The sequence below is a fragment of the Polypterus senegalus genome, chromosome 3 (genome assembly GCF_016835505.1).
Source record: "Polypterus senegalus isolate Bchr_013 chromosome 3, ASM1683550v1, whole genome shotgun sequence".
In the NCBI taxonomy this organism is placed as follows: Eukaryota; Metazoa; Chordata; class Cladistia; order Polypteriformes; family Polypteridae; genus Polypterus; species Polypterus senegalus.
The window spans coordinates 125,069,192-125,097,081 of NC_053156.1; the positions used below are offsets into that span (position 1 = coordinate 125,069,192).

Consider the following 27,890-nt stretch of genomic DNA (forward strand, 5'->3'; position numbering starts at 1 on the left):
GGGCTGTACGTGCAAGAAACCCCTCAAACATCTCACAGCTGAAAAAGTTCTGCATTGAGGAGTGGGGTAAAATTTCCTCAGACCGATGTCGAAGACTGGTAGATGGCTACAAGAACCGTCTCACTGCAGTTATTTCAGCCAAAGGAGGTAACACTCGCTATTAGGGGCAAGGGTGTCCTATCTTTTCCTCAGTTAGAATAGGCATTTTTGTAGAATGACATTTACAGAAGATCTTGAAAAGACTTTTCCTCAGTTTTCTTTGTTTAGTTGGATTACTTTAATCTCTGTATTGTTGAAACGGAGATGAAATAACCATTTATTAAAAATGTTACAAAAAACCACATGCTTTCAAAGGGTGTCCTAATATTTTCACATGACTGTAAATAACAATGCTAGTAATCCCAGAGTCTTATTTTCAACAATTGATCGCCTACTAAACCCAGGTAGCTCAAAGGAATGCCTCCTAAGTGCTTCCAGTGAAACCTGTGAGGCTGTCGCTGTATTTTCAATCAAAAATTAATGATATTAGAAATAACATAGTATATCTCCCCAACACTAAGGATCCCCTAAACCCCAACATCCTGTTATAAACAAATTAAACTCTTTCACTAGGATAGATTTACCTGATTTACAAAAATAATATCTCAATTAAAACCCTCCACCTCGCCCTTGACCCGATACCAACAAGGTTTTTCAAAGAAGTATCAGGCGTGCTAATTGATAATGTTCTTGACATAGTAAATTCGTCACTAGATACTGGGGTCTTCCCAGACTGTCTTAAGACTGCTGTAGTTAAACCCCTACTTAAGAAACATAATCTTGACCCTCGCTCTTGAAAATTTTAGACCCATCTCTAACCTGCCCTTCTTAAGTAAAGTTCTAGAGAAGGCAGTCATTATGCAGTTAAATGACCACCTAAATAAACATGCTATTCTTGATAAATTTCAGTCAGGTTTTAGAACAAATCACAGCACAGAAACTGCACTCGTAAAGTAGTAAATGACTTGCGGGTAAATGCAGACAGAGGCCATTTATCTGTTCTCATCCTCTTAGATCTGAGTGCTGCATTTGACACCATTGATCACAACATTCTTAGAAATCGCCTTAGTCAATGGGTGGGCCTCTCTGGCAGTGTCTTAAATTGGTTTGAATCCTACCTGACAGGGAGAAAATATTTTGTTAGTTGTGGGAATTACAACTCAAGACACATGATATCCAATATGGTGTTCCACAAGGCTCTATCCTGGGTCCGCTGTTATTCTCAATCTACATGCTTCCGTTAGGTCAGATTATCTCAGGGCACAACGTGAGCTACCACAGCTATGCTGATGACACACAGCTGTACTTATCAATAGCACCTGATGACCCGATTCTATTGATTCACTAACACAATGTCTGACTAGTATCTCAGAATGGATGAATAGTAATTTTCTCAAGTTAAATAAAGAGAAAACTGAAATTTTAGTGATCAGCAATAATGGATACAATGAGGCTATTAGAAATAAACTGGATACATTAGGATTAAAAGTCAAGACGGAGGTAAAAAGCTTAGGGGTGATTGTTGACTGTAATCTGAATTTTAAATCACATATTAATCAGATCATTAGGACAGCATTTTTCACTTAAGAAACATAAGTAAAGTTAGACCTCTTATATCACTGAAAGATGCTGAGAAATTAGTTCACGCGCTTGTTTTCAGTCGACTAGATTACTGTAATGCACTCCTCTCAGGACTACCCAAAAAGATATAAATCGCTTGCAACTAGTGCAGAATGCAGCTGCTAGAATCCTAACTAGGAAAAGAAAATCAGAACACATCACACCAGTTTTATGTCACTACACTGGTTACCTGTGTCATTCAGAATTGACTTTAAAATTCTGCTTATGGTTTATAAAGCCTTAAATAATCTCACCCCATCTTATATATCGGAATGTCTGACACCTTATATTCCAAATCGTAACCTCAGATCCTCAAATGAGTGTCTCCTTAGAATTCCAAGAACAAAACTTAAAAGAAGTGGTGAGGCGGCCTTCTGCTGTTATGCACCTAAAATCTGGAATAGCCTGCCAATAGGAATTCGCCAGGCTGATACAGTAGAGCACTTTAAAACACTGCTGAAAACACATTACTTTAACATGGCCTTTTTATAACTTCATTTTAATCGTAATTTAACTTAATCCTGATACTCTGTATGTTCAATTCATCATAACAACTATTCATGGTGGCTCTAAAATCGGTACTGACCCCTACTCTCTTTCTGTTTCTTTTTCCGTTTTTTTGTGGTGGTGGCCTGCGCCACCTCCACCTACTCAAAGCTTCATGATGCTCCAACAATGATGGACGGATTAAAAGGAAGAAGTCTACGTGACCATCATCATCATCAAGCCCTTCCGTGAGAATCCTAAATCCAAAGAGGACTGTTTCATTTATGTTAGGTAGAATGCCCAGAGGGGACTGGGCGGTATCATGGTCTGGAATCCCTACAGATTTTATTTTTCTCCAGCCGCCTGGAGTTTTTGTTTTTCTGTCCCCTGGCCATTGAACCTTACTCTTATTCGATGTTAATGTTGATTTATTTTTTATACAATTATGTCTTTCATTTTTCTATTCTTTAATATGTAAAGCACTTTGAGCTACTGTTTGTATGAAAATGTGCTATATAAATAAATGTTGTTGTTGTTATATGATGGGAAGACCTACTCTCAGATCCTTTAAATCCTGTAAATTGCTTGGATTGGGATCACGGGAAGTTGGAGGCCAAGTCAAAAACTTGAACTTTGTCATGTTCCATAAACTATTCCTGAACAACTATTAAGTGTGTCAGGCTGCACTTTCCTGCTGAAAGAGGCCACTGCTATCACAGAATATTGCTACAATTGGGTGTATGTGTTCTTTATGTAGATGGTACATGTCCAAGTAATATCCAAATGAATGCCTGGACCTGGGGTTTCCCAGCGGAATATAGTCTACTGCATCACATTATTTCTGCCAGTTTGCCTTCTTCCAATAGTGCATCATGCTGTCATCTCTTCCGCTAGGTAAATGACGCGTACACATACCTGGCCATTCAAATAATCTAAAAGAATATGTGACGTGATTCATCAGACCAGGCCACCTTCTTCCATTGTTCCATGGTCCAGTTCTAATGCTAAAGTACCCACTATAGGAGTTTTCAGTGGTAGACAGAGCTGAGCATGGGCACTGTAATCAGTCTATGACTACCAAGCACCATATGTACCAGCTGAAATGCACTGTGCATTCTGACACCTTTCCATCATGGCTGGCATTAAGTTTCTCAGCAATATGTGCCTTCCCTTCCCATGTGTATCAATGAACCTCAGGCACTCTAACCCTTTCTCCACTTCACCAGTTTTTCTTCCTTGAACCACTTTTGGTAGGTACTAGGTCTATGTGGGCCTGAAACAGACCTGAACCCATGACCCTGTGACCTAACCAGACCCTGCCCGACTGGAGCTAGCAAGTCTGAAGACCAAACCCAAACCAAAACAGACATCATACTTTTCTCAGTGGCCATAATTTACTTTTCATACTGTGATGAACTCAGCAAATATAAATACTGTGCAATTAGAACAGCAGTGTGGCCAAGGTGGTCAGCACCACAGAAAGCAAAATGTCTACAATGAAATGCAGATATGTGATACTGGATGACATTCCTCAATAAATAAATGACTAAGTATGATACTTTTGTCTCATTTGTTTAGCTGGGTTGTCCACATCTACTTTTAGGACTTGTGTGGAAATCTGATGACATTTTAAGTCATAATTATGCAGGAATATGGAAAATTCTGAAGAGTTCACTAACTTTATTCTACCACTGTAGCACCACTGTATTCTACCAATAACATACTAATGTGCAGTTTATTAAAAGATGTATTGTTAAAAGATATGCAGTAAAGCAGAATGGCAGGAATGTAGACACATTCTAGTAGACAAGTTACTTTAAAGCAGTGGTATTGGGCAAAAGCTCAACTGTTAAAAAGAAATACCCAAGCAAAGTATATAATGGACTGATGTATCTAAGCAATTTAAAGGACACATTTCCCTGTGACTTTAAAATGATTATCATCTTGTGGACAACAATTTCAGAACCATTCACATTGGTTTTGGTATTGCAATGTTTTTGGTAATACCAGGCATTCTAAATTATCTAAACTAATCTCTCTGTCTGTGATTTATGAATGGGTAACCATCAATTAGAATATGCAGACATAAGATACCAGAAAGCCATGTATTTTCTTGTTTTTGCTGCCTTTCAAAAAATCACAGACAGACAGACACTTTATTAATCCCAAGGGGAAATTCACATACTCCAGCAGCAGCATACTGATAAAGAACAATATTAAATTAAAGAGTGATAACAATGAAGGTATAACAGACAGACAGTTTTGTATAATAATAACGTTTACCCCACGGGGTGGAACTGAAGAGTAGCACAGTGTGGGGGAGGAACGATCTCCTCAGTCTGTCAGTGGAGCAGGACAGTGACAGCAGTCTGTCGCTGAAGCTGCTCCTCTGTTTGGAGATGATCCTTTTCAGTGGATGCAGTGGATTTTCCATTATTGACAGGAGCCTGCTCAGTGCCCGTTGCTCCACCACGGATGTCAAACTGTCCAGCTTCATGTCTACAATAGATGTTGGATGGTGTTGAAGGCGCTAAAGAAGTCCAGAAACATAGTTCTTACAGCACCACTGCCTCTGTCCAAGTGGGAGAGGGATTGGTGTAGCATATAGATGATGACATCCTCCGCTCCCACCTTCTCCTGGTATGCGAACTGCAGAGGGTTGAGGGCATGGTGGACCTGAGGCCTCAGGTGGTGAAGCAGCAGCTGCTTCATGGTCTTCATCACATGTGACGTCAGAGCGACAGGCCAGAAGTCGTTCAGCTCACTAGGACGTGATACCTTTTGGGACTGTGGTGATGCAAGATGTTTTCCAAAGCCTCGGGACTCTCCGCTGTTCCAGGTTCACGTTGAAGATGTGCGGTAGAGGACTCCCCAGCTTCAACGCACAGGCCTTCAGCAGTCATGGCGATACTCCATCTGGACCCGCTGCTTTGCTGGCACAAAGTCTCCTTAGCTCTCTGCTTACCTGGGCTGCTGTAATTGTGTGTTGGGGGAAACTCTCTCCTATGTTGGTATCAGCAGAAGGATGAGTGGAAGATGCAGTACTCCGAGGTGAGAGTGGGTTAGGGTGGTCAAACCTGTTGAAGAAGTTGTTCATTTGGTTTGCTCTCTCCACGTCTCTCTCGATGGTGGCACCCCGCTTTGAGCTGCAGCCAGTGATGATCTTCATCCCATCCCACATTTCCTTCATGCCGTTATTCTGCAACTTCTGCTCCAGCTTTCTCCTGTGCTGCTCCTTCACCACCCTGAGCTGGACTCGGAGTTCCTGCTGCACGTGCTTGAGCTCATGCTGAACACCGCCTTTAAAAGCCCTTTTCTTCTGGTTCAAAAGGCCCTTGATGTCACTTGTAATCCATGGCTTGTTGTTAGCATAGCAGCGTACTGCTCTTACTGGAACTACAATGTCCATACAGAAGTTGATGTAGTCAATTGTAATCAATTGATTACATCTTGCCTGAAGAAGGGGCCCGAGTTGCCACAAAAGCTTGCATATCATAATCTTTTTAGTTAGCCAATAAAAGGTGTTATTTTGCTGGACTTTTCACTATGTTCATAATGGCTAACACGGTAGAACATCCTAGTACTAAAAAATCACCAGCAACATTGATGCTACTCTGTAAACTTTGTAATACATATAAAAGTATTTTATCAGTATGCATTTCTATGTCAGGCCAATCTAACATTCATTTTTGTACAACCAGTAAAACTGAACTTTTTAAGTTATGAGCATTGTGCTAGGATGGTGTTATTGTCCTTAATGCTTCTGCGGAATTTTGTAATGCAAATAGCAAAGTAAGGCGGTCCACTTAAACAAATGATTTTATGTAGTCAACGTGCATAGGCAAGAGAGTAAGCAGTTTAAATAAACAGAATCAGTGTCGTATATGAGTTTTACAGCAATAGTAATAATATAACACATACTACTGACACTAATATTAGTACTTTTGGGGCACATTTTTTTCTCTGCCCTTTAATTTAAAAAAATCCAAACTATTATAATTGGGGATATTTTTGCCCCTGAGTAATTCTGATGCTAATATGAAATATTGTAATTTGATTCTATGATATATTTATTCAATCTTTTACTTAACTGCAGAAAATTGATGCACTGACCATTTAGTTAAAAATGTTAATCAGGGTAACCCTTAACCTTGCTAATACCAATTATTTTTTTAAGAGTGAAAAGGAATTTCAAGTATCTCATCATTCAACTCAGTAAGACTGGTAACCTTCTAGTTATAGTGCTAATACAAATGCATTTGCACATAAAATCACTTTTTGTCTAAGAAAGTCCTTGTGAAAAGAATGCTTACGCTTAAAGTAGGGCTGTAAAGCTATAAATGATACTTAAATATTTCATATTTAAAATATAATTTAATATACATGCAAAGATGTGTGGAGACTATGTACTTACTGGACATCTAAACTGCCATGATGTACATGTAGACTATTAACTTTTTACATCATTAGTAAATTTTTATACTCAAGTAAAATGTGTTAATTTCTTTCTATAGTACGTCAGGAACAAGAACCACAATATGGCTTGACACATGTCCTTTCTGTTCTGTGTATGGCAAGCAGTACAACAGTACAAAATAGCAGCTCCAGATTCATCTTCCCACACCCTCTCATGAAAATTCTAGACCACAATACTTTCTTAGATTTTACAAACTTTGTATTTTTTATTTATGTATAATATTATTATGAATCTGCTGAAGGCAATAATTGCTGTTACTAATTTTGATTGTGTATCTTTCTATTTAAAAGACTGGCACGATAAGCAGGCATTTCATTGTACTACTGTTCAGAGGTGCACAAAATGCTAAACAATTTTATAATTGCATACATTATTTTTTTTTTTTTTAGACAGGCTACTTACATTAGCAGAAACTGTGCCATTGAGCTGTTTTTGTTTATCCTGTTTCTGTGGCTGCTGCTGAGAGGGTGGTTTCTTCTTGGTTAACTTTTTTTTTTTGGACTTTGGTACTTTTTTGGTACCTTTATTTTTGCTTTGCCATACTTTGCTTTTATTCTTACTTGGGTCTCCTTGCTGTTAAAAAAAAAAAAAAACAACAACCTAAGACAATGTCAGGGCTATATTGATGAAAATATGAAAATGAAATATATAAAAAAATGAAGTTAGAGCTGAAAAGCCAGCATTCATTGCTAGGAACTTACTATATCTGGGATAAAAAATGTATTTGTACATTTACCTGGGAAATGTTTATAGCTAAACCATGCATAACAGAAAAATTCTACCACCATAACTTCAACATTAGGTGCAACATAATATAATCATATTGGAAGAATTACAGAAAACAAAGTATTTCATAGGCTTGAACATAATAGGAAAAAACAAGTTAGATCCTTTACATCTTCAAGATCTCCAATGAAAATGCATGAGACATTATGTATTCTCAAAAATATATTTAAAAACATTCCCTTCAGCCATTTTCTGGCATTAAATTACAAGCATGTAATTTTTCACTTGGATGTGAAAGTATACTAGATATAAAACTATTAGTTATGATGCCATGTAATTCAGTATTTCTTGCTAATCCCAACATATTCATTACCTTTAGTACAACCCTTACACTTGACTTCTCACTGTTGATGTAAGTTAACTTTGTTTTCATTTGCAAAGTTTCATCAGGCTGTATTAGAAGCATTTTTAAAAAATGACCTGAAATACCTTAATTTATGTTGTATTACTACAACTAATACCATTATGACTAAGGTTACCAGGATAAGTGGGATACCAAAATAAATGGATGGATTAACTGGCAATACACAAAATCAGTCAGGTTATCAAGCATCAACTAACTTTAGCCCTTCATGGAATAATTTTTCAGAATACATTCAAACATTTAGCTTGGAAAACAAAGTAAAATAATCTTCTATAAATCTCATTTAAATAAGGAACTTTTTATCATATGTTTTAAAAACTCTGCTTGTGTTTTTGTTGAAAACAAATTGATCAGTTTTGAATGTACTTTGTTATATAGAAACAAAATGGACTTTTGGTTAACTGATTTTATATTCAGCATATAAACAAAGAATCCTGCCATTTGAATTTCATGCAATGTTTTACACAACAAAATTTGCCTACATACAGATAAAATTCCGTTACAACGAAGTATTGTTAAGGTCTCGACAGTTTCCAGAGTCAATAGAAATCTTGCTACTACGAAATACATTCAGCAGATACCTTCATTACAACAAAGTGCCCAAAAGACCTTGAAATGCCTGAATGAATCATCCACAGAGCAGTTAGTTCTGTGGTCACAGCTCAGCTGTGCACAACGATCCCCAAACAGAAACACTGTAAATTTTTTCTTTCTTCGAACTTTGCTTACTGTTTTTTTTGCTGTGTTTTTCAGTGAATAAGAATCAGAATCTCTTTATTGTCTTTGTAACAAATACAACAAAATTAGGTGCAGTCCCTGTGGTGTCAAAATATAAATAAATATACTGTAATTACAAAAGCATAAGAAGAAATAAGGTAGAACATAAACATTCAATATAAGACCTTAATTGCACATGAAACACTATTGCAAAAGATGTCATCTATTGCACTGCTGCATTGGAGGTGATCAGGTGGCATTCAGTGCCCTAATAGCTACATGGTAGAAACTGTTATTCCATCTACTGTATTAGCCTTTGTTTTGATGTTCCTATATCTTTTGCCTAATGGCAACAGTTGGAACATCTCATGAGCTGGGTGTGAGGAGTCTTTTAAGATGTTTTCCTCTTTCCTGAGGCAGCAAGAGCTGTGCAGTTCATCCAGAGAGGTAAAGAACAACTGATGATCTGCTGGGCAGTCTTTATGATCCGCTGAAGTGTCTTCCTCTGTGCTGTTGTACAGCTGGTAAACCACATGCAGAGGCAGTAGCACAGGATACTCTCAATAGAGCAGTGATAGAAGGACACCAGCAGTTTTTGGGGGATGTTATTTTTCCCCGAGTACTCTCAGGAAATAAAGTCTCTGCTGTGCCTTCTTCACCAGCTCAGCTGTGTTCACACCCCAGGACAGGTCTTCAATGATCTGGACTCCCAGGAAGCGGAAGTCTCACACCCTCTCCACACAGTCCCCTCTAATGTAGAGTGGTTTGATATCCGTTTTCTTTTTCCTGAAGTCCACAACAAGCTCCTTGGTCTTAACCATGCTCAGGAGCAGGTTGTTTTCAGTTTACCATGCCGTCAGCCGCTCCACTTCGTCCATGTATGTGGACTCAGTTTCCCTAGAGATGAGCCCCACCACAGTGGTGTCGTCTGCAAATTTGATGATGGTATTGCTGTGGTGGGCGGGGGCGCAGTCATGTGTGTGCGGTGTGAAGAGCAGGGCCTCAGTACACAGCCCTGAGGAGAGCCGGTACTGATGGTCGAGGAGATGTGAGAGCCCACCCTAACCCTTTGTGGGCAGTCTGACAGGAAGTCATATGCAGGTGGAATACAGGGGTCCCAGGGCTAGCAGCTTGCACACCAATCTGTGAGGGATGATGGTGTTACAAGCACAGCTAAAATTAATAAAGAGGAGACATGCATAGCTCCCCTGGTGCTCCAGATGGGACAGGGTAGCATGGAGAGCAGCAGCAACAGCGTCCTAAGTAGACCTGTTAGCCCTGTAAGCAAATTGGCGTGCATCAAAGGTGGGAAGGATGAAGGACATGATATGACTCTGGATCAGACTCTCAAAGCACTTCATTGACACCGGGGTGAGAAATACTGGCCGATAGTCATTCAGGCACATTATGGGTGATTTTTCTGGTAAAGGGAATAAGATGGAGGATTTCAGACAGGGAGGAACTGAGGCCTGGGACAGTTACAGGGTAAAGATTTTTGTAAAGACCCCAGCCAGCTGCTCTGCACAGCTCCTCAACACAGGTCCAGGGACACCGTTCAAACCTGCTGCCTTCCTAAGATTGACAGCCTGGAGTGAGCGTCTCGCCTCATGTTCCTCCACCTTAAGTGAGAGGGTGATATTGTAGTGAGCTGCTGCTGCGTGTGTAGCAGTGCCTCTGGTAGTTCCACCTCAAAGCAAGCAAAGAAGTGTTTCAGCTCATCTGCCATTGAGGCGTCACCTTCAGCAGCTCCATGACTGGTCCTATAGTTGAAGTGCTGGACTCCCTGCCAAACCTGCCTGCTGTTATTACTGTCCAGGCACTCCTCAATCCTCCTCCTGTAGTCCCACTTAGCCTTTCTGATGCCTCTCTTCAGTTTGAACCGTGTCATGCCGCAGAGAGCCTTCTCACCGCACCTAAAGACAGTTTCTTTTCCTTTAGTAGCCGTTGAACCTCTTGTCATCCAGGGTTTCTGGTTCTGAAAATGTTTCTCCACTGTGATATTGTCAATGTAGGATTTTCAAAAATGTCCCAGTTAGTCCTGCTAAAGCAGTTCTGCAGCATCAGGCCAGGTTGTGATGGATCTTGTGGTGGTAAGAGCAGATTTGTGGAGAGGGGTGTATGCAGGAATCATCAGCAGTGACATCTGGTCAGACTGGGCCAGGTGTGGAAGCTGTTTAGCTCTGTTGCCCAGCTTGCTGTTTGAGTAGACCTTGTCTAGTGTGTTGGCTCCCCTAGTAGCACACTTGACGTGCTGGTGGAGTTTGGGGAGCACTGCTTTTAATTCCATGTGATTAAAGTCCCCTGCTATAATGAACACTGCATCAGGGTAATGGCTCTGTTGGCTGTTAATGCTGCTGTATAAATGTCTCAGAGCCAAGTTAGCATTAGCAGCGGGTGGTATGAAAACAACGGTGATCATTATCACATTGAACTCCTGCGGTAAATACATAGGTCTACATTTCACAGTCATGTACTCCAAGTCAGGGGAGCAATGGCTATTCACTATCACTGCGTTCGTGCACCAGTTATTATTAATGTACACACATACTCTTCCTCCGCTGCTCTTATCGGAGTCTCTAGTCCTGTTGTAGCGCCACAATGTATAGCCTGTTAGCTCAATAGCCAAGTCCAGTATGCATGAATGAAGCCAGGATTCCATGAATACAAACAAGCAACTGCCCTTGATCATGCGGTCTGATGCAACCTGAAGCCTCAGTTCATCCATCCTGTTGACAATATATCTGTCGTTAGTGAGGAAAAGGCTTGGAAGCGGAGGTTTGTGAGTCTGTCTCCGTAGTCTAGCTATTGCGCTGGTCCTGCAGCCTCGCTTCTGCTTCCTCTCTCTGCACCGCCTTTGTCATTGGCCTCCGGTGATGGTAAACCACGGGGAGCCGGGTGTCCTAGCTATATCCACCGGAATGCTGTGCGTGTGAATGAATTTCGCCGTAACACTCTCCTCACAGCAGACTCCGATCTTAAGAAGATCATCTTGGTTGTAGTATATGTTCACCCAACAGGATGTAGAACGAATTAAAATAAACACACGCATACAAAACAAAACTCCGAAGGGGAGAGCACAGAGCCACTGCAACTATGTGCGCCGCCATGTCATTGTTTAGTAGTAATACCTTTTGCTTATTGCTCGTCAACATTTGATAAAAATCCACTGGAATTTAACTCAATGTCACCCTCCTATAGAAATGTCAAACTTGAAAAAACAATAACAGTTCATATTATAAAAAAAACTTTAAAATGTTTGCGCCACTTGATTCCGGTAAAAAGAAAAAAGATGTTGCCAGTGAATTTGGAATTTCACCATCGACACTGTCAACTTTCTTGAAAGACAGAGCAAAAAAAGAAGAAATATCTCTGGTTGCAAATGTATGCGAACTGCTGCATTTGAAAAAGTAATTTTTATGTGGTTCAGAAACATTCCTATTAATACAGCACTCATTCAAGAAAATGTGAGGTTTCTAAACTCTCTTGGGACCTCCCCCAACTGGACAACACATCGAAGTGCGATCATCACGTCTGTGGAAGACTGTTTATCTATTGCCGGGGCAACAGCAGGCTCACAGCTCTGCTGCGGCTCTTCACCGAAGCAAACAGAAAAGATCTCAATGGGTGATGTAAGGTACATTGTAAATGCAGGGAACAGTATTACTTGGCCACTAACCTAGCCACATCCCTGCCTGACTGCTGTGTCTGTGTATAGGAGAGTGGCAGATCACGCTACAATAAATAACCGTGCTGTTCCTGTTTCAAGCTGAATAAAGCTGGTTTGCTAAAGTACTGAGACTCAGCCTCGTGTTTTGGGGTGCAAGACAGGGACTTATAGCACGACCATGATCTTTTAGGATTTGCTTCTGTGGTGTCTCACTGCATTGCTGTGAGCCTGCTGTTGCCCTGTCCTAGCAACGGACAAACAATCTTTCACAGACGCGTCAATTGCGCTTCGGGACACACTTCAGTGTGTCGTTCCCGTTGGGTGGGGTGATCCCAAAAGAGTTCAAAAACCTCACAATATGAATAACAAGAACAGGATGATTCAGCTTCTGACTGATAAATGTGCTGCCCACAACATGCTTCCACATTTAGATAATGTTTGCATTGAATTCCTCCCACCCAATTGCATGGCAGTGCTTCAGCCATTGGATTTGGGTATCATTCACACCCTGAAAGTGTATTATCACAAGGAAATGCTGAGAAAAATTCTCGTCAGCATAACTTAGAGAGGAGGAGATTAAAATTAAAAAAGTAATTAAGAAGCTATTGAAATGATTGGAAACACCTGGACACAAGTTAAAGAAAGCACTATAGTGACAAATGCAGAATCTCATTACAACAAAATATTTTTTAGGTCCCTGGAAGTTCGTTGTAACAGAATTTTACCTGTAATTTGCTGTTGTATTTTACTTTAAGGCTTTTTCAATGATTTCTTATATAAAACAAATGCATTCAAAACCTACACAAACCCTGAGAAATTTTATCACTAATATGTTAACTGTGGTCAAAACAAAATGCCAAATGGGAAAACGTTCAGTGAGGATTAGTCTACTTTATTAATTGTTTAGACACAAATGCTTAAAAAACGTTTTGCTAACATTTAAATTAATATTAAGACTTCACATTAACTGATAACCTTTAAATCTAATAAATTCTTCAACAGTACTTATAAAATAGGAAACACACTTGGTTAATAAAACCAGAATCATAACTGTCAAATGACTGTGACAAAAAATAATCACATTGTTTAGAAGTGTCATGTACTAATATACTTCCTTTGCACATACCATAGGATAAAAATAAGCTATTTCTCCTGGAGTTTGGGTTTGTTTTGTGAAAAAGATTCAAATTTTAACTTATACCTACCCCTTCTTCTGCAGTTTGATCTTCTGGCACACATGTCTGTTCTTGCTCCTTTTCAAAAAACTCCTTCAACATGAAGAAAACAATAATTAAACATCACTCATGCCTTTTGCTCATTTTAGTAGCAACCCGTTCTATATCTTTTTTACAAATCAGACTTAATTTTTTATTTTAATGCTATTTTTTGTACAAAGTGATTATGACATGCTGTATGTGCATATGACAAATGTTTTATTTTTTCTTAAGTCGTAGCAGTGCTGGTCAAAGACCATGTGGAGCCCTAAGTGGGTTTAACAGACATTGTCACTCGTTCATATTGGGTAGTTGGTATTATTAGACTTGTGTATGTCTCAGTAGGTGTCTGGAGCACATGCTCCTTAAATAGTACAAAAGGTGCCTATTTGTACATACTGTATACTGCAGACTGTGCATGCGTATTTCTACTTTCATAAATGGTGCCTAGCTGGTAAGGGTGCCTTCTCGGGGTAATCAGAGTTTGACAACCAACTGCCCCCAAACCCTCCCCCCCCCAGCATCCACAGCGCATGCTCCTTAACTATAATAAATGGCGTAACTCAGATGAAGGCATCCCAGACGGCCACCTACGACGCCTAATGGATTGACCGTCTCAGAGTTGTAGGGATGGCCTTCTGTGTGTCGAAGAGCCGATAATTAGTACGCATACAATATATGCAATATGGCCATAAGAGAAGAAGAATAAGTGTTTTGAACCATGCAAACATAACAGAGGTTTATCTATCTAATGTCTCATGTTTGTCACACCTCAACAGAATGGGGAAAAAGATAAAGATGAGTCAAGGCTGTGGCTGAACTACTATACATGGAAAATATTCTTACAGCGACTGACACTGTGAGGCAGCACATTAAATAGCTGTCAAAATGTGTAAAGCTATTGATATTTTAGAAATCTGAAACCATGCTGAAAAGTTGTGAGACTATTGTGTGATTTGTTATTCCATGATTTCTGGTTGTGCACATCATCCAGGTGACATATCCTGCAACTGCAGTCACTAAGTTTGACGTGCTCGCTTCCTTAAAACCGTGCATTCTGCAACCATCCTTAAATGAGTCACCAGCAGTTTGCTTAAGATTTCTATCTAATATAATCACCTTGGTTGAATATACGTGGAACAACCTATAAAAAGAAAAACAGTATATGATGTGAAATCTAATCATAAATAGGTTTTTGGTACTTTCTCTGTTTTATCTGTAATTTTTATGTTCAACGTGTTAACTTGTATTCTTTATAGCCGCTGTGATCACAGAGCTTTGAAATAAAAACATAAGAGTACAGAAAGTGTTATATTTATGTAGTGGACGTTTGTTGAATTTTCTCTGTAGGTTTTACAGGAGAAAGCCTACTACAGAAACATAATGGTACAGACAGAAAACAGCATGATCCTATATGGTAGGCAGATGAAAGCTACAGAGGCCAAAGCACTTTCCCTCCCAGAACCTCAAATAAACTGCATACATTACTTGGCTAATTAATATAAAGTCTAACGCCAAGATTTCTAGTCGAGTGAAGCAAACTCCCTGCCATGCGCACATGATATCAGTTATTCTATTATGGCAGCTTTTTTTTTTTTAAAGTATTGTAGACCGGCTATGAGAAACTTTATTCAGGAAGAACTTCCTGTAATTCAGTGTGACATAAGTGAGATTAAAAAAAGAACAAAGAAAGAATACCAAGGTGTTAATGGCTTTGATGAAATCAGTAAGCCTAAATCAGTATAAAGTTCCGGGAAGCGAACCTGGTTCTCCCAACTGTGAGGCAGCAGCGCTACCCACTACGACACCGTACCGTCCCTAAGAAAAATACTTGATTCTTATCTAAGTTTCCACTGGGGCTCTGAGAGTGGAAGGATTATCCTCTGGAAACCATGTACAACAAAGCTACTATGCTTATTCTGTGCCTTCTGTATTTCATTTGCCTTATACTGTTAATACTTATGTTCTGAAAATCTCTCACTGGCATGCCTCCCTCATGCCTTTCTTAACTAATGGGTTTAGTTTACTGTTTCATACTCTTTCAAGCTGCATACTTCTAGGTAATGAGTAGGACATATTTTGGTGAAATGGGATTATAAAGGGGATGTTTGCAAGCAACCCTTGGAGCCTGTGTAGTCAGCAGTTGAGTGGAATTGCAGTAAAACAACCATAAAATCTCTGAGTTTTTTTTTTATAACATATCCTTTCTTTTTCTTCACTGTGTATCTTCCACTTTTCTGTTATGGTTTAAACACCAAAAGACTGACATTGCTTATGCACAAGAAAATAAACTGTTAAATAAAGATATGTTGGGCTGTATATACTCACTATCCAAATTCTAAACTTTATTTTTAGTATCTCTAACAGGTCAAATACAAGGGTATTAAGAGTTTGAGAGAGGAACATCAAGGGTTTGACAAATATCGTGTTTCTTTTAATCACAGCATCACCAATTAAAGTACATTATTGGCAAGTTACCTATGACTTTAGCTTGATGAATTGTTTTCAATTACCCATTCAACAACAGAAGAATGTTCCTCCTTTGGCCTTGCCAACCATGATGTCAATCTAGAGTAGATTTGATCTATGGCTCCCTTACTGACTGAAATGCATCTTTTCAATGTAATAATCCCCTCTACCCCACTCAAACAAAAGTGATTCAATTCCTGTAACTTACCGATTTCAGCAAAAAACTCACTTCCAAATAAGATGAAGGCAGGAATAAAAACTGATTCTGTAGACAGGGTGCTATTCGCAGTTTTACAGTCTTGCATGGAAGTGGCTTGGCTTGTATGATCATAAGGCAGTTATAACATGAACTAAAGGCTTTGCTTTAATAGAAGGATGAATTATAAATTCATCATACATGGGCAGAATATTGTGTGTCTGGGGCTAAATATAACAAACTATTAGTACTGTGGGGCTCTGGAAATGTGATTGATGTTAATGCCGGGGTTACCCCCAGTTGGCATTACCTTCTCTTGCACCTGATCAAATAGTCATGTACCAAGATGGACTTGCAATCTTTAGTAGCAAATGGACTCCCTACAGAAAATGCAGTGGAACTAATATTCCTGTAGCATGCAAACACCATCGACAGCATCCTGGCACTGAGGGTTCTCATGGAGCACAAACGCAAATATCGGCAGAGTTTCTTTGCAGCCTTTGTCGACTTTTGCAAAGCGTTTGACTCAGTTGATCGAGCTGCCCTATGGGACATCCTGAGGACTCGCGGGATCCCCCTCGAGGTTGCTGGATATATTGGACGGCCTGAACACTGGTACTGTGAATACTGTGCAGAGTGAAGGCAGAACCTCTGCGTTTTTTCCAGTTGATTCTTGGGTTCGTCAAGGGTGTGTTCTTAGTCCTACTCTGTTCAATGCTTGTATGGACTGGGTGTTAGGCAAGGTCAAGGGGTCCAGCGGCTGTGAGGCATCTGTTGGTGAAGAAAGATTCACGGAGTCAATGGAGGCTCTGATCAGGGTGCTCGAGATACTGAGCGAGGAGTCTGAGTGTCTGGGCTTGTGAGTGTACTGGATAAAAACCAAGATCCAGGCCTTTAATGACCTCTTGGGCACAGCCATCAGCAGTGTGCGTTTGCGGAGAGAGTGTTGACATTGTTGAGAGGTTTGCTCACCTTAGCAGTGACACTCATGTCTCTGGTGACTCTTCCTATGAAGTCAGTAGACGGATTGGGAGAGCATGAGGTCACTGGAAAGGGGTGTGCAGCGCTCCCAATATCTATGCAAAAGGATGAAGGTCCAAGTCTTTAGAGTCCTGGTGCTTCCTGTCTTGATATATCGTTGCAAGACATGGATGCTATCTAGTGACTAGAAATGAGGACTGGACTCCTTTGGTACTGTGTCTCTCCGGAAAATCCTTGGGTACCGTTGGTTTGACTTTGTGTCGAATGAGCAGTTGCTCATGGAGTCCCGAATGAGGCACATTACCTGCACTGTGAGGGAATGTCAGTTACGGCACTACGGCCATGTGGCGCGTGGTGATCCGGCTCGTAAGATCCTCATTGTTGGTGACGTGTGTGGCTGGACCAGGCCAAGGGATCGCCCACGTAAAATCTGGCTGCTGTAGATAGAGGATCATTTCCGGATGATGGGACTGGACCGTGTGTCTGCCTGGGGGGTTGCAAACCGGGATCCCGAGTTGTTTCGTTGCGTAGTGGGTATGTCAACTGTTTTGTCATACAAATTTAATTTAAATGTTATTACTACAGAAAAAAAAAATTAGTAATGATATGCATATTTCCCCATTCAATTAAATAAAATCTTACCGGCCCTTTTTTTTTATATTATTTGGACTGCTGGAGTGTAAATTATTAAAAAGTACAGGAAACAAATAAATTACAGAAGACATCAAAATTGAACACCAAAAAATACTATGAAAACAAATATTTCAAAAACCTTACCATCATTGTTCTTCTTGTTAATGTTACTGTAACTGTAACAATGGAACCTGCAGTGATATTGTTGCTATCTTCATCATCAAGGACTGCAAAAAAAAATATACATATATTATTTTACTCAAAACATGCACACATGGAAACATGGGTAGGGGATGTAAACAAATACGAACATCAGGTCCAAATTAATTTTTACCATTTAAATTACTGGCTTCTAGGTTTTAAGAGCCTGTCTTTATTTTGGAACAATTTTTTTTTTTTTTTGCAGGTATAATAGTTTTTTTCTTGTCTATAGGTGTGTCTCTCACGTGCTCTTTTTAGCTGAAAATACAAAGGGGTAATTTCTCTTAGGAGAAAATAGAAGATCATGAATTTTATCATGCTACTGTTAGCTTTACTTAAATGAGTTTTTAAAGACACTAGATACTAGAAGCCCTGAGAAACTTAATCTACTATAATGCATGGTTGTTAGACATGGTTGTATAAAAAAAATGAAGTGGTGGTACTTGTAGTCCACAGGTGGCAACAATGACCTGTGTTTGTAGATTGTAAATGAGTAATGTGAATGTAGTATGTACAAAATGAGACATCTGTAATGGAATTATTGTGGTGAAAGTAGGAAAGTTCTATGACTTGGGTAACATCTTGAGTGCAAACCGAGGTGTGGGCACAGTCAGTAGTGGCTACATGAGTAAGGGTAGCAAGGAAGAAATCTGGGGAGCTGTTCTGATTGTAAAACTGGCAATATTGAATTCTATGCAGGTGCCCAAACCAAAAAAAAAAAATACTGAAAGCTGGGTCACTCACTAAACTGCAGTGATAAGTTACTACTTATAATGCACAAGATATAAGAAATAAAGTATACTGCACAAGGTCTTTGCCCTATGTGACACGAGGAACTGTTTTGAGTAAGCAGAAAAGAAAAAATAAATAAATAAACAACTCTACTATAAAATGTAAATTTCAAGATGTATATGGTCCTCTGTGATCTCTGTCATCAACTAACATTCCCTCACAGTCATTCTGTCATCTTTTGTGAATTTCCCCTTCGGATTAATAAAGTATCTACAGTATGTATATATATATATATATATATATATATATATATATATATATATACATATACACATATACACATATACAGTATATATACTAGACATTAAGCCCGTTAAAATAGCAGGCGCTAGAACAGTACTGCATAAACATTAGGAACAGTCTATATTAAATGGTAAGGGACCTTGTATGTGGCTGTAATATGTGTCACTGTATTGTGTGCCTTTAATTTTCTCTCTCAGTAATACTGGTTTGTATTTCCGTAAAATGCCTGTAATTGTCTGACAGTAATACAGTGGAACCTAGGTTCACGACCATAACTCGTTCCAAAACTCTGGTTGTAACCCGATTTGGTCGTGAACCGAAGTAATTTCCCCCATAGGATTGTATGTAAATACAATTAATCTGTTCCAGACCGTATTAACTGTATGTAAATATATATATTTTTTAAAGTTTTTAAGCACAAATATAGTTAATTATACCATTGAATTCACAGAGTAATAGTAAACTAAATGTAAAAACACTAAGTAACACTAAGAAAACCTTGAACAACAGAGAAAACTAACATTGCAAAAGTTCGCACTATAGCCTTACGACTTAATAAACAACCAAGAAAAGTCCGTCTGCCCGTCGCGCGTGCCTGTCTGTCTGTCAGTTTCGCGTGCGTGCGTCCATCCGTCGCACGCCTCTGTGTGTGTGTGTGTGTGTGTGTGTCTGTCCGTCCTTCCCTCTGTGTGTGTGACCATCTCATGTGCACCCATGTGTCTGTCTTGCGTGCATGCACCTGTGTGTGTGTCTGTCTTGCGTGCATGCACCTGTGTGTGTGTCTGTCTTGCGTGCATGCACCTGTGTGCGTCTCTCTCTGTGCATAGGAAGAGACTGAACACGTGCTGTGTGGCTCCGCGCATGTGCACTTCACCAGAAGACACACACAGACACCTGGACGCACACAGGGGCTTTATTAAAGAGTATAAGTATATATATATATATATATATATATATATATATATATGTATATATATGTGTGTGTGTGTGTGTGTGTGTACTGTATGTTAAATTAGATGTGGGGGGGAGAGCTGGGTTGGGGGGTATTGGTTGTAATGTTTTATTTATTATGAATATGAAGTTTGTATATGCTGGGTTTATGTCCAAATGTCTGTTAATGGCATTACTGTAAATCAATTAAGTGCGGTTGAGATTTCTAGAAAACACAGTGGCAAATTTGTAGTTAATGCTTATTGAAAATGAATGGACACCAGATCACAGTCCAACAATATTCTGTCACATAATATGTAAGCCTGTCTTTGAAACTAAATATACAAGTTAACTATGAACTGAAATAAAGTAATACACTGCAATAACCTTAATATTTTAAGTTTGTACAAATTAAATTACTGCAAAAAACAAACTGCAGCTTTAACTCTGCATTAAGTTATTTCATGACCTAGTGAAAGAACATTCATATATTCTTACCTTGGAGTTTAATATCCATATTAATATGAGGAAAACTTCCAATCACTGCCATGACCTCTTCATATTTTTCCTCTCCAAGAAAGCGCAGCATATTGCGCCTATCTGCATCTTTAAGGCTGACTAGATCTTGAATACTTCGAACTTTGTACTATGCATAAAAAGAACATGAAAGTTCTGAATTAAATATTTGTCTCTTACAATTAATTTTTCAAGATTTTTTAATACTTTACTACTACTGCTAATATTTAAAAATTCAATATTTAAAACAAATCCCCCTACCTCATAAAATATGTCAGATAGCACTGTATTAACCTGTTACATAAACCTAAAGGTCCTAGCAGAAGTAATGTAAAATACCCCTTCAATTCAACTGTTAGTTTAACCAAAACACATTTAACTAGCTACCCATCTAAGATTGGCTGAAATCTGCAGTAATCAACAAATACCTATTGTTTTTTATTTGATACATGGGTTGCCTTGTTGGTCTGGTAAAATAACATGCACCCAATCCCTTTACCCCACAGTGGCCTTTTCCTCTTTAGAAAGAGCCACACATTTTCACCACTTCTTTTTTGCCTCAGTAGTTGAACTGAGCACTCTACAGTCGAAGTGTTCTTCTGAGAAAATCCAGCATTCGTTATTGAGGAACTGACCTGGTTTAGCGGCTCTAGTCTAGTAGTGTGGGATCTTTGGTTTACTAATGTGTGTGTCAATTTACCATTATTTTCACTTCTCCGTTGACCACCACACAAAGTTATTAGTCATCAGCACTGCAGCTACAAACCTCATTCAGGTTGGTCGAGTAAGTGTAAGAAAGCCAATACTATGATGCGGTTGCCAGCGTATAATGCTGGACAATAGAACAGGCTAATTAAAATTAATTTTTTGGTATTAATATTATCATTTTTGATTTTTAAATTTCTACGTTTTGCCTATTTTTATTTTATTCTAACACTAGCAAAAAGTCGGACCCACAAATATTACTTGTGTAATTACATAAAGACCAGTATCAGTGATCATAAACATGGCAAAAATGCCCCCAAAGTCCTTATAAATGGACACTAAAAGTTTGAGTTGAGTGCTCAGCTCGCTTACTGTATTGTTGTTGCCCTACTGCAAACCAAGAACAACTCTGCTAAGCATAAAGAGTCATGGTTTTCTCAATTTTACCAGGTAAGAAAGAATGCAGAAGAAGAGAAAGGAAATAGACTAAGTTGGTAGGTAAATAAGCACCAAGCAATTGTTTCACTTTTCTAACCTCATTGACAGCAGCAACCATGAATCTATTTTCCTCTTTTCTAGTGTCCAGAAACAACTAAACCTCTCTTTTGTTTAAATGAAGCCATATCCGATAGGAGATGTGATCAATTTTCTTTATTTTTTACAGTACGATCACGAGCATTATTGGTAAATATCATTAAATCTTGTTCTTGTAACTCTGTTGTCCCTTAAGGCTGCTGCTACAAGCACATTTTTCCATAACAGATTTCCAAACAATCACTAAATAGTTTTACAGTTGAATTATTCTAGCTGCACTCTTGATCTCACCAGCTTTTCAAGCAAGTTTTGACCTATTTTCAGCAGACATTCTCACCATTGTTAATCTGTCCCTGTAACCGTGAATCTTTCTAAGCGGTTTTCAAATTAATATTGAAACAGCTATAGTATAACCATGTGCTTAGTAATTACAGTTCTTGACAAGATTATTGAGAAAAAAGTGGCTTTTCATTTGCAGGATTAGCTAAAGTTACATAATATTAATGAACAAATGCAGTATGGGCTCTCAACCAATCATTAGTACAAAAAATAGCTCTCCTACAAGACTTAAAAGATTTCTGAGAAAATAAAGGCTCAAATAACCTTTCTGTCTTAGTACCTTTTGATCGAAGCGTGACCTTAGATACTGTTAACTATATTTTATGAGATTGATTGTTGTACCAGGTAGGTCTATACAGATCCAATTTAGATCAGTTCAAGCCATATTTTTACGGTTGTGTATTTTATTGAATAATGGCATTTATCAAAATGTTATATGCCCTTTGGTGTCCTCCAGGAATCGTCAATTATCAACCTATTGCTATGTAATTAATATACGCTTCGACCAGCTATTGCTATCAGAAGGAAGAATACACACACGTATACATACATGGATTGTTTGTGGTGTCTTGAATTTAATACACAGTAGAATTAGTGCAAACGGTATAAAATTTGCTGTGCTAGATATTACTTAACTTGTATAATATTAACATCCTTCATATCATTTCTTAATACAGTATAATGCTGAAATGTACAGTCCCCAGGTAAAAGTTTGAACACTACTGGCCAAAATACATATGTCGTTGAAGTAAAAAAATAAATAAAATAGTAAACAAAACTTCATATCCTAACAAACAATGGCATTAAAATCAAAATTATCACTTAAAGCTATAATTCATTTGAAGAATTAAGTCAGTTCTTAGTAACACCTTCTTTGATTTTTACTAAAGCTTACAAGAGCTTTTTTTGGGTAGCCAGTTATTGTTTGGAAATTTTCCCCAGTCTTCCTTGTGTATTATTTTTTCAGCTCTGATATATTCTTGGGTGGTCCTGCATGCAAAGTATACATACAATGTACCCACGGATTTTCAATGATGTTCAAGTCTAGGGACTACAAAGCCATTCCATAGCTTTCACCTTATGTTTCTCAAAGGTGCTTCATAGTTAATTTTTTTGTTTGTTTTGAATTATTGTAGAAGCCAATTTTTTCAGCTTCAATTTCCTGACTGATTGTCTAATATTCTCCTTAAGGATTCATTTTAAAAGTAATGGAACTTTTGTGTGATAGCTGAATCTTATTTTGCTTTTTTCTTTGTATTTCTATTTTCCTTTTTTTCTGTATTGACATTGAAGCAAATGGTTGTATCTAAAACATATCTAACATAATTGAAACTTCAAAATAGTATTATAATTACAGCATATTTTTGAGGTTGTGCTTTTAAGAAATTTAATTAGGTTGTTCCACCTGAAGATTTTGGGAAGCTTCTGGACCTGCATTATAGATGCACAATACATATTTTTAATCATGTCAAGCACACATGAAGAACTTCTGCCTCAGAAAGGTTATATTTTTTGTTATCTAATACTATAATTGCATAGATCTGGTGTGCATGGGGTGGATCTGCTATGTATACTGGTTTTTAACTCACAGCTAGGAATTTAACTGCTATTTTTTCTTCCCACTTCAAATATTCCTTGCAAACAGCTTACTAAAAGGAATTTTCAGAGACATGTAAAGTAATGATCTCAAACCACTACTTTCTTCTGTCGCAGCCCCATCACTGGCTCTGTATGAATGTTCACTGTTCAGCTTTTGTACTACATAACACACCTAGAAATAATAGAACCCATTGTTGTAGCATCATTATTCAGTTTTTACTTGCAAGTTTGCAAGACATCAAAACATCATATGGTGTTCTCCAGGTGTAGATACAGGCCAATATATCACCTTCAGTCAATTTTCAGTTTAATTACCAGTTGTGCTGCTGTGGATTCCTTCTTACAGCACCTGTCTTTTAGTTTTGTCCTCTGGGAAGGCATAATGTTGTTAGCTGAAATTCAGCCAATGTGCTCGTATTTCTTTATAAGGACATAAAGAGACCTGCATCCTGAGGATGTTTGTGAATTGCTGTATATGTCCATATACATATATACATACTAGGGGGCTTCGCCCTTCACTTGCCAACCCCCTGGCCTGCACTACGAGCCAGCCACTTCGCGTCTCTGCCGCTCGAGTATGTGGATTTCACTTTCGCGATCTTTACTATCAGTTTTTTGAGATTTTCAAATTTTAGTACTTTCATAATCCCTAACCTGCTCTGCATATGTATTGCACCAACGTTTTTGAACCTCTTTAAGATGTTGTACTTTGTCTTCTACTCTTCGTCTTTTATTTCCAACCCCTCTTGGAGCTGAGAGCGCAGGAACTGTGTCTGACAATAGCATTCACACGAATGAAAAGTGAGTGTACCACGGGCACGCCAGCCACTTTGCATCTCTGCCGCTCGCTTATGTGGATTTCAATATCACCAGACACCAAATCTTTTAATTCTCGTGGATACGCCTCTTTATTGGGAAGAAACACTACTTTTGTCTGATTTGTTTCTGACTTAAAATTTTAAAGCCGAACAATAATTACATCCTTCTGTCATATCACCTATGTCCATATATTCAATCTCTTTTCGCTGTTCCATTATTTCACAAAGTAATAATTTCCATTTTTTAGTGCTAATGCGATCTTTACTATCATTTTTTTGAGACTTTCGAATTTTATTATATATATATAAATATATATATATATATATATATATATATATATATATATATATATATATATATACACACACACACACATATACATATACTGTATACACACACATATATACATACACACACACATACATATATACACACACACACACACACACACACATACAGTTGTACTTGAAAGTTTGGGAACCCTTTAGAATTTTCTATATTTCTGCATAAATATGACCTAAAACATCATCAGATTTTCACTGAAGTCCTAAAAGTAGATAAAGAGAAACCAGTTAAACAAATGAGACAAAAATATTATATTTCATGTATTTACTAAGGAAAATTATCAAATATTACAGATTTGTGAGTGGCAAAAGTATGTGAACCTTTGCTTTCAGTATCTGGTGTGCCCCCCCCCTTGCAGGAACAACTGCAACTAAACGTTTCCAGTAACTTTTGATCATTCCTGCACACCGGCTTGGAGGAATTTTAGCCCATTCTTCCGTACAGAACAGCTTCAACTCTGGCATGTTGGTGTGTTTCCTCACATTAACTGCTCGCTTCAGGTCCTTCCGCAACATTTCGATTAGATTAAGGTCAGGATTTTGACTTGGCCATTCAAAAACATTAACTTTATTCTTCTTTAACCATTCTTTGGTAGTACGACTTGTGTGTTTAGGGTCATTGCCTTGCTGCATGACCCACCTTCTCTTGAGATTCAGTTCATGGACAGATGTCCTGACATTTTCCTTTAGAATTATCTGATATAATTCAGAATTCATTGTTCCACAAATGAAGGCAAGCCGTCCTGGCCCAGATGCAGCAAAACAGGCCCAAACCATGATACTACCACCACCATGTTTCACAGATGGATAAGGTTCTTATGCCGGAATGCAGTGTTTTCCTTTCTCTACACATAACGCTTTTCATTTAAACTAAAAAGTTCTATTTTGGTCTCATCCGTCCACAAAACATTCTTCCAGTAGCCTTCTGGTTTGTCCACGTGATCTTTAGCAAACTGCAGACGAGCAACAATTCTTTTTTTCGAGAGCAGTGGCTTTCTCCTTGCAACCCTGCCATGCACACCATTGTTGTTCAGTGTTCTCCTGATGGTGGACCCATGAACATTAGCAAATGTGAGAGAGGCCTTCAGTTGCTTAGAAGTTACCCTGGGGTCCTGTGTGACCTCGCCGACTATTACACGCCTTGCTCTTGGAGTGTTCTTTGTTGGTCAACCACTCCTGGGGAGGGTAACAATGGTCTTGAATTTCCTCCATTTGTACACAATCTGTCTGACTGTGGATTGGTGAAGTCCAAACTCTTTAGAGATGGTTTTGTAACCTTTTCCAGCCCGATGAGCATCAACAACTCTTTTTCTGAGGTCCTCAGAAATCTCTTTTGTTCATGCCATGATACACTTCCACAAACATGTGTTGTGAAGAGTAGACTTTGATAGATCCCTGTTCTTTAAATAACACAGGGTGCCCACTCACACTTGATTGTCATCCCATTGATTAAAAACACCTGACTCAAATTTCACCTTCAAACTGCTAATCCTAAAGGTTCACATACTTTTGTAACTCACAAATATGTAATATTCGATCATTTTCCTCAATAAATAAATGACCCAGTATAATATTTTTGTCTCATTTGTATAACTGGTTTCTCTTTATCTACTTTTAGGACTTGAGTGAAAACCTGATGATGTTTTAGGTCACATTTATGCAGAAATATAGAAAATTCTAAAGGGTTCACAAACTTTCAAGCACAAGTGTATATGCATTTACACATAAAAACAAAAGTCTATAGTAGTACTGGGCAGTATACCGGTTCATACCGAAAACAGTTTTTTATTTTTGTTATGGATTTGATATGGATTTCTCTTATACCGCAACACTGGTTTAAATTGCCTAAACAATGTTCGGAACGTGGTGCAGCGGGAAACTGTTTAAGGGGGGAGAACATGCGTTAGCGGAGGTGTTGTGCTGGGGCTCTTTTCACTGCTACACCACTAAATAGGCATGCAATGGAGTATATGCGGTAGTGGAGGTATTGTGTGGTGAAAATGGACAGAGAACATTCTGTCCATTGCCTGGAGGTACTTTGGTTTTAAAAGGTCAGATGTGGACCATTATGTTCAAATCTGTAAAAAATGTTTCTATACTACTAGATAATACTGCAAGCCAAGTTGTGCTTGTTTTGTATTTTTTTCAATAAAGTGTAATGTACCCGGGTTACTGTGTAATAGTGTGACATGTTGACTTTATTCTCGATGCTTATGACGAGAATAAAGTTGACATGTTGACTTTATTCTTGTAATTTGTCATTAAAGTAGAACATTGTAAACTAAACTTCATCAGTATGTGCTTCTTAAACTGACTTCCTCTTCTACTGAGGAGGCACCGGCAGTGATCACCGCACAGAATACATTCACTTCATGATATTCCTGCTCCCTGAACATTTAGAATGCTTAGATAAATACTTCATATAATTTTCATGATGAAATTCATTAAAAGCATGCATTAATCATGTGGGGGCACAGTGGCGTGGAGGTTAGCACTGCTGCCTTGCAGCAACGGGGTCTTGGGTGTACCCTGCCTTGAATTTGCATGTTTTTTTGGTGGATTTACTCAGTGTGCTTCAGTTTCCCTTCAAAGTCATGTAGGATGTGGAATTTTGTTATGCTATATTGACCCTGCTAGTGTATGTATTGCTTGTATTTACCCTGTGATGTGCTGGCATTCAGGATTTGCTCCTGCCTCGCACACAATGCTTGCTGGGATGGTCGCAACCATGAATGGATGGCATAATTAAACATGTATAATGAAGATTTTTTTTTTAAGTTCTGAACACTCCGTGGTCTAAGATTATAACTAATTTTAATTTCACAAAGACGTTTATTGTGTGGTGATTAGTTAGGTGAAGAAAGAAAAAGGAAGAATGGGAGCTGAGGGTTTGGTACGTCAGACAGAGACAGCACGCATGCAATAAAAAAAGCCCACTCAGAAGAACATCTATTGAATTCTGTGTTTGTGTCTCCGTCCACTAGAAATACGAACCCAACATTTACACAATATTTAAGTTAAACCTGTGTGATACCCAATTACACATCCAGTTTCTTGGAGCCTAGTCACACCTGCCATAAAGTTCTCTACATTGAACGTACACCAGGGGAACCCTTACTGCAAGGGAGCAGCACTATCGCCACACTACTGTGCATGTTTAATACCTGCTTTAATGCATTTCATCCTGAAAATGATATCAAGTATATATCTTAGCATTCT

The 27,890-nt window shown here is 38.6% G+C and overlaps 1 protein-coding gene across 1 annotated transcript in view; it reads right to left on the minus strand.

The window, feature by feature from the left end:
- sec63 (SEC63 homolog, protein translocation regulator) overlaps window positions 1-27,890 on the minus strand; it is a 154,889-nt gene that overhangs the window by 20,186 nt on the left and 106,813 nt on the right. The window contains exons 13-16 of the mRNA XM_039747893.1: window positions 20,314-20,461; window positions 17,794-17,876; window positions 13,362-13,424; window positions 7,025-7,195 (exon numbers count right to left, since the gene is read on the minus strand). Of these exons, the coding sequence (XP_039603827.1) occupies window positions 7,025-7,195; window positions 13,362-13,424; window positions 17,794-17,876; window positions 20,314-20,461 (465 nt within the window). The remainder of the gene's footprint in view (window positions 1-7,024; window positions 7,196-13,361; window positions 13,425-17,793; window positions 17,877-20,313; window positions 20,462-27,890) is intronic.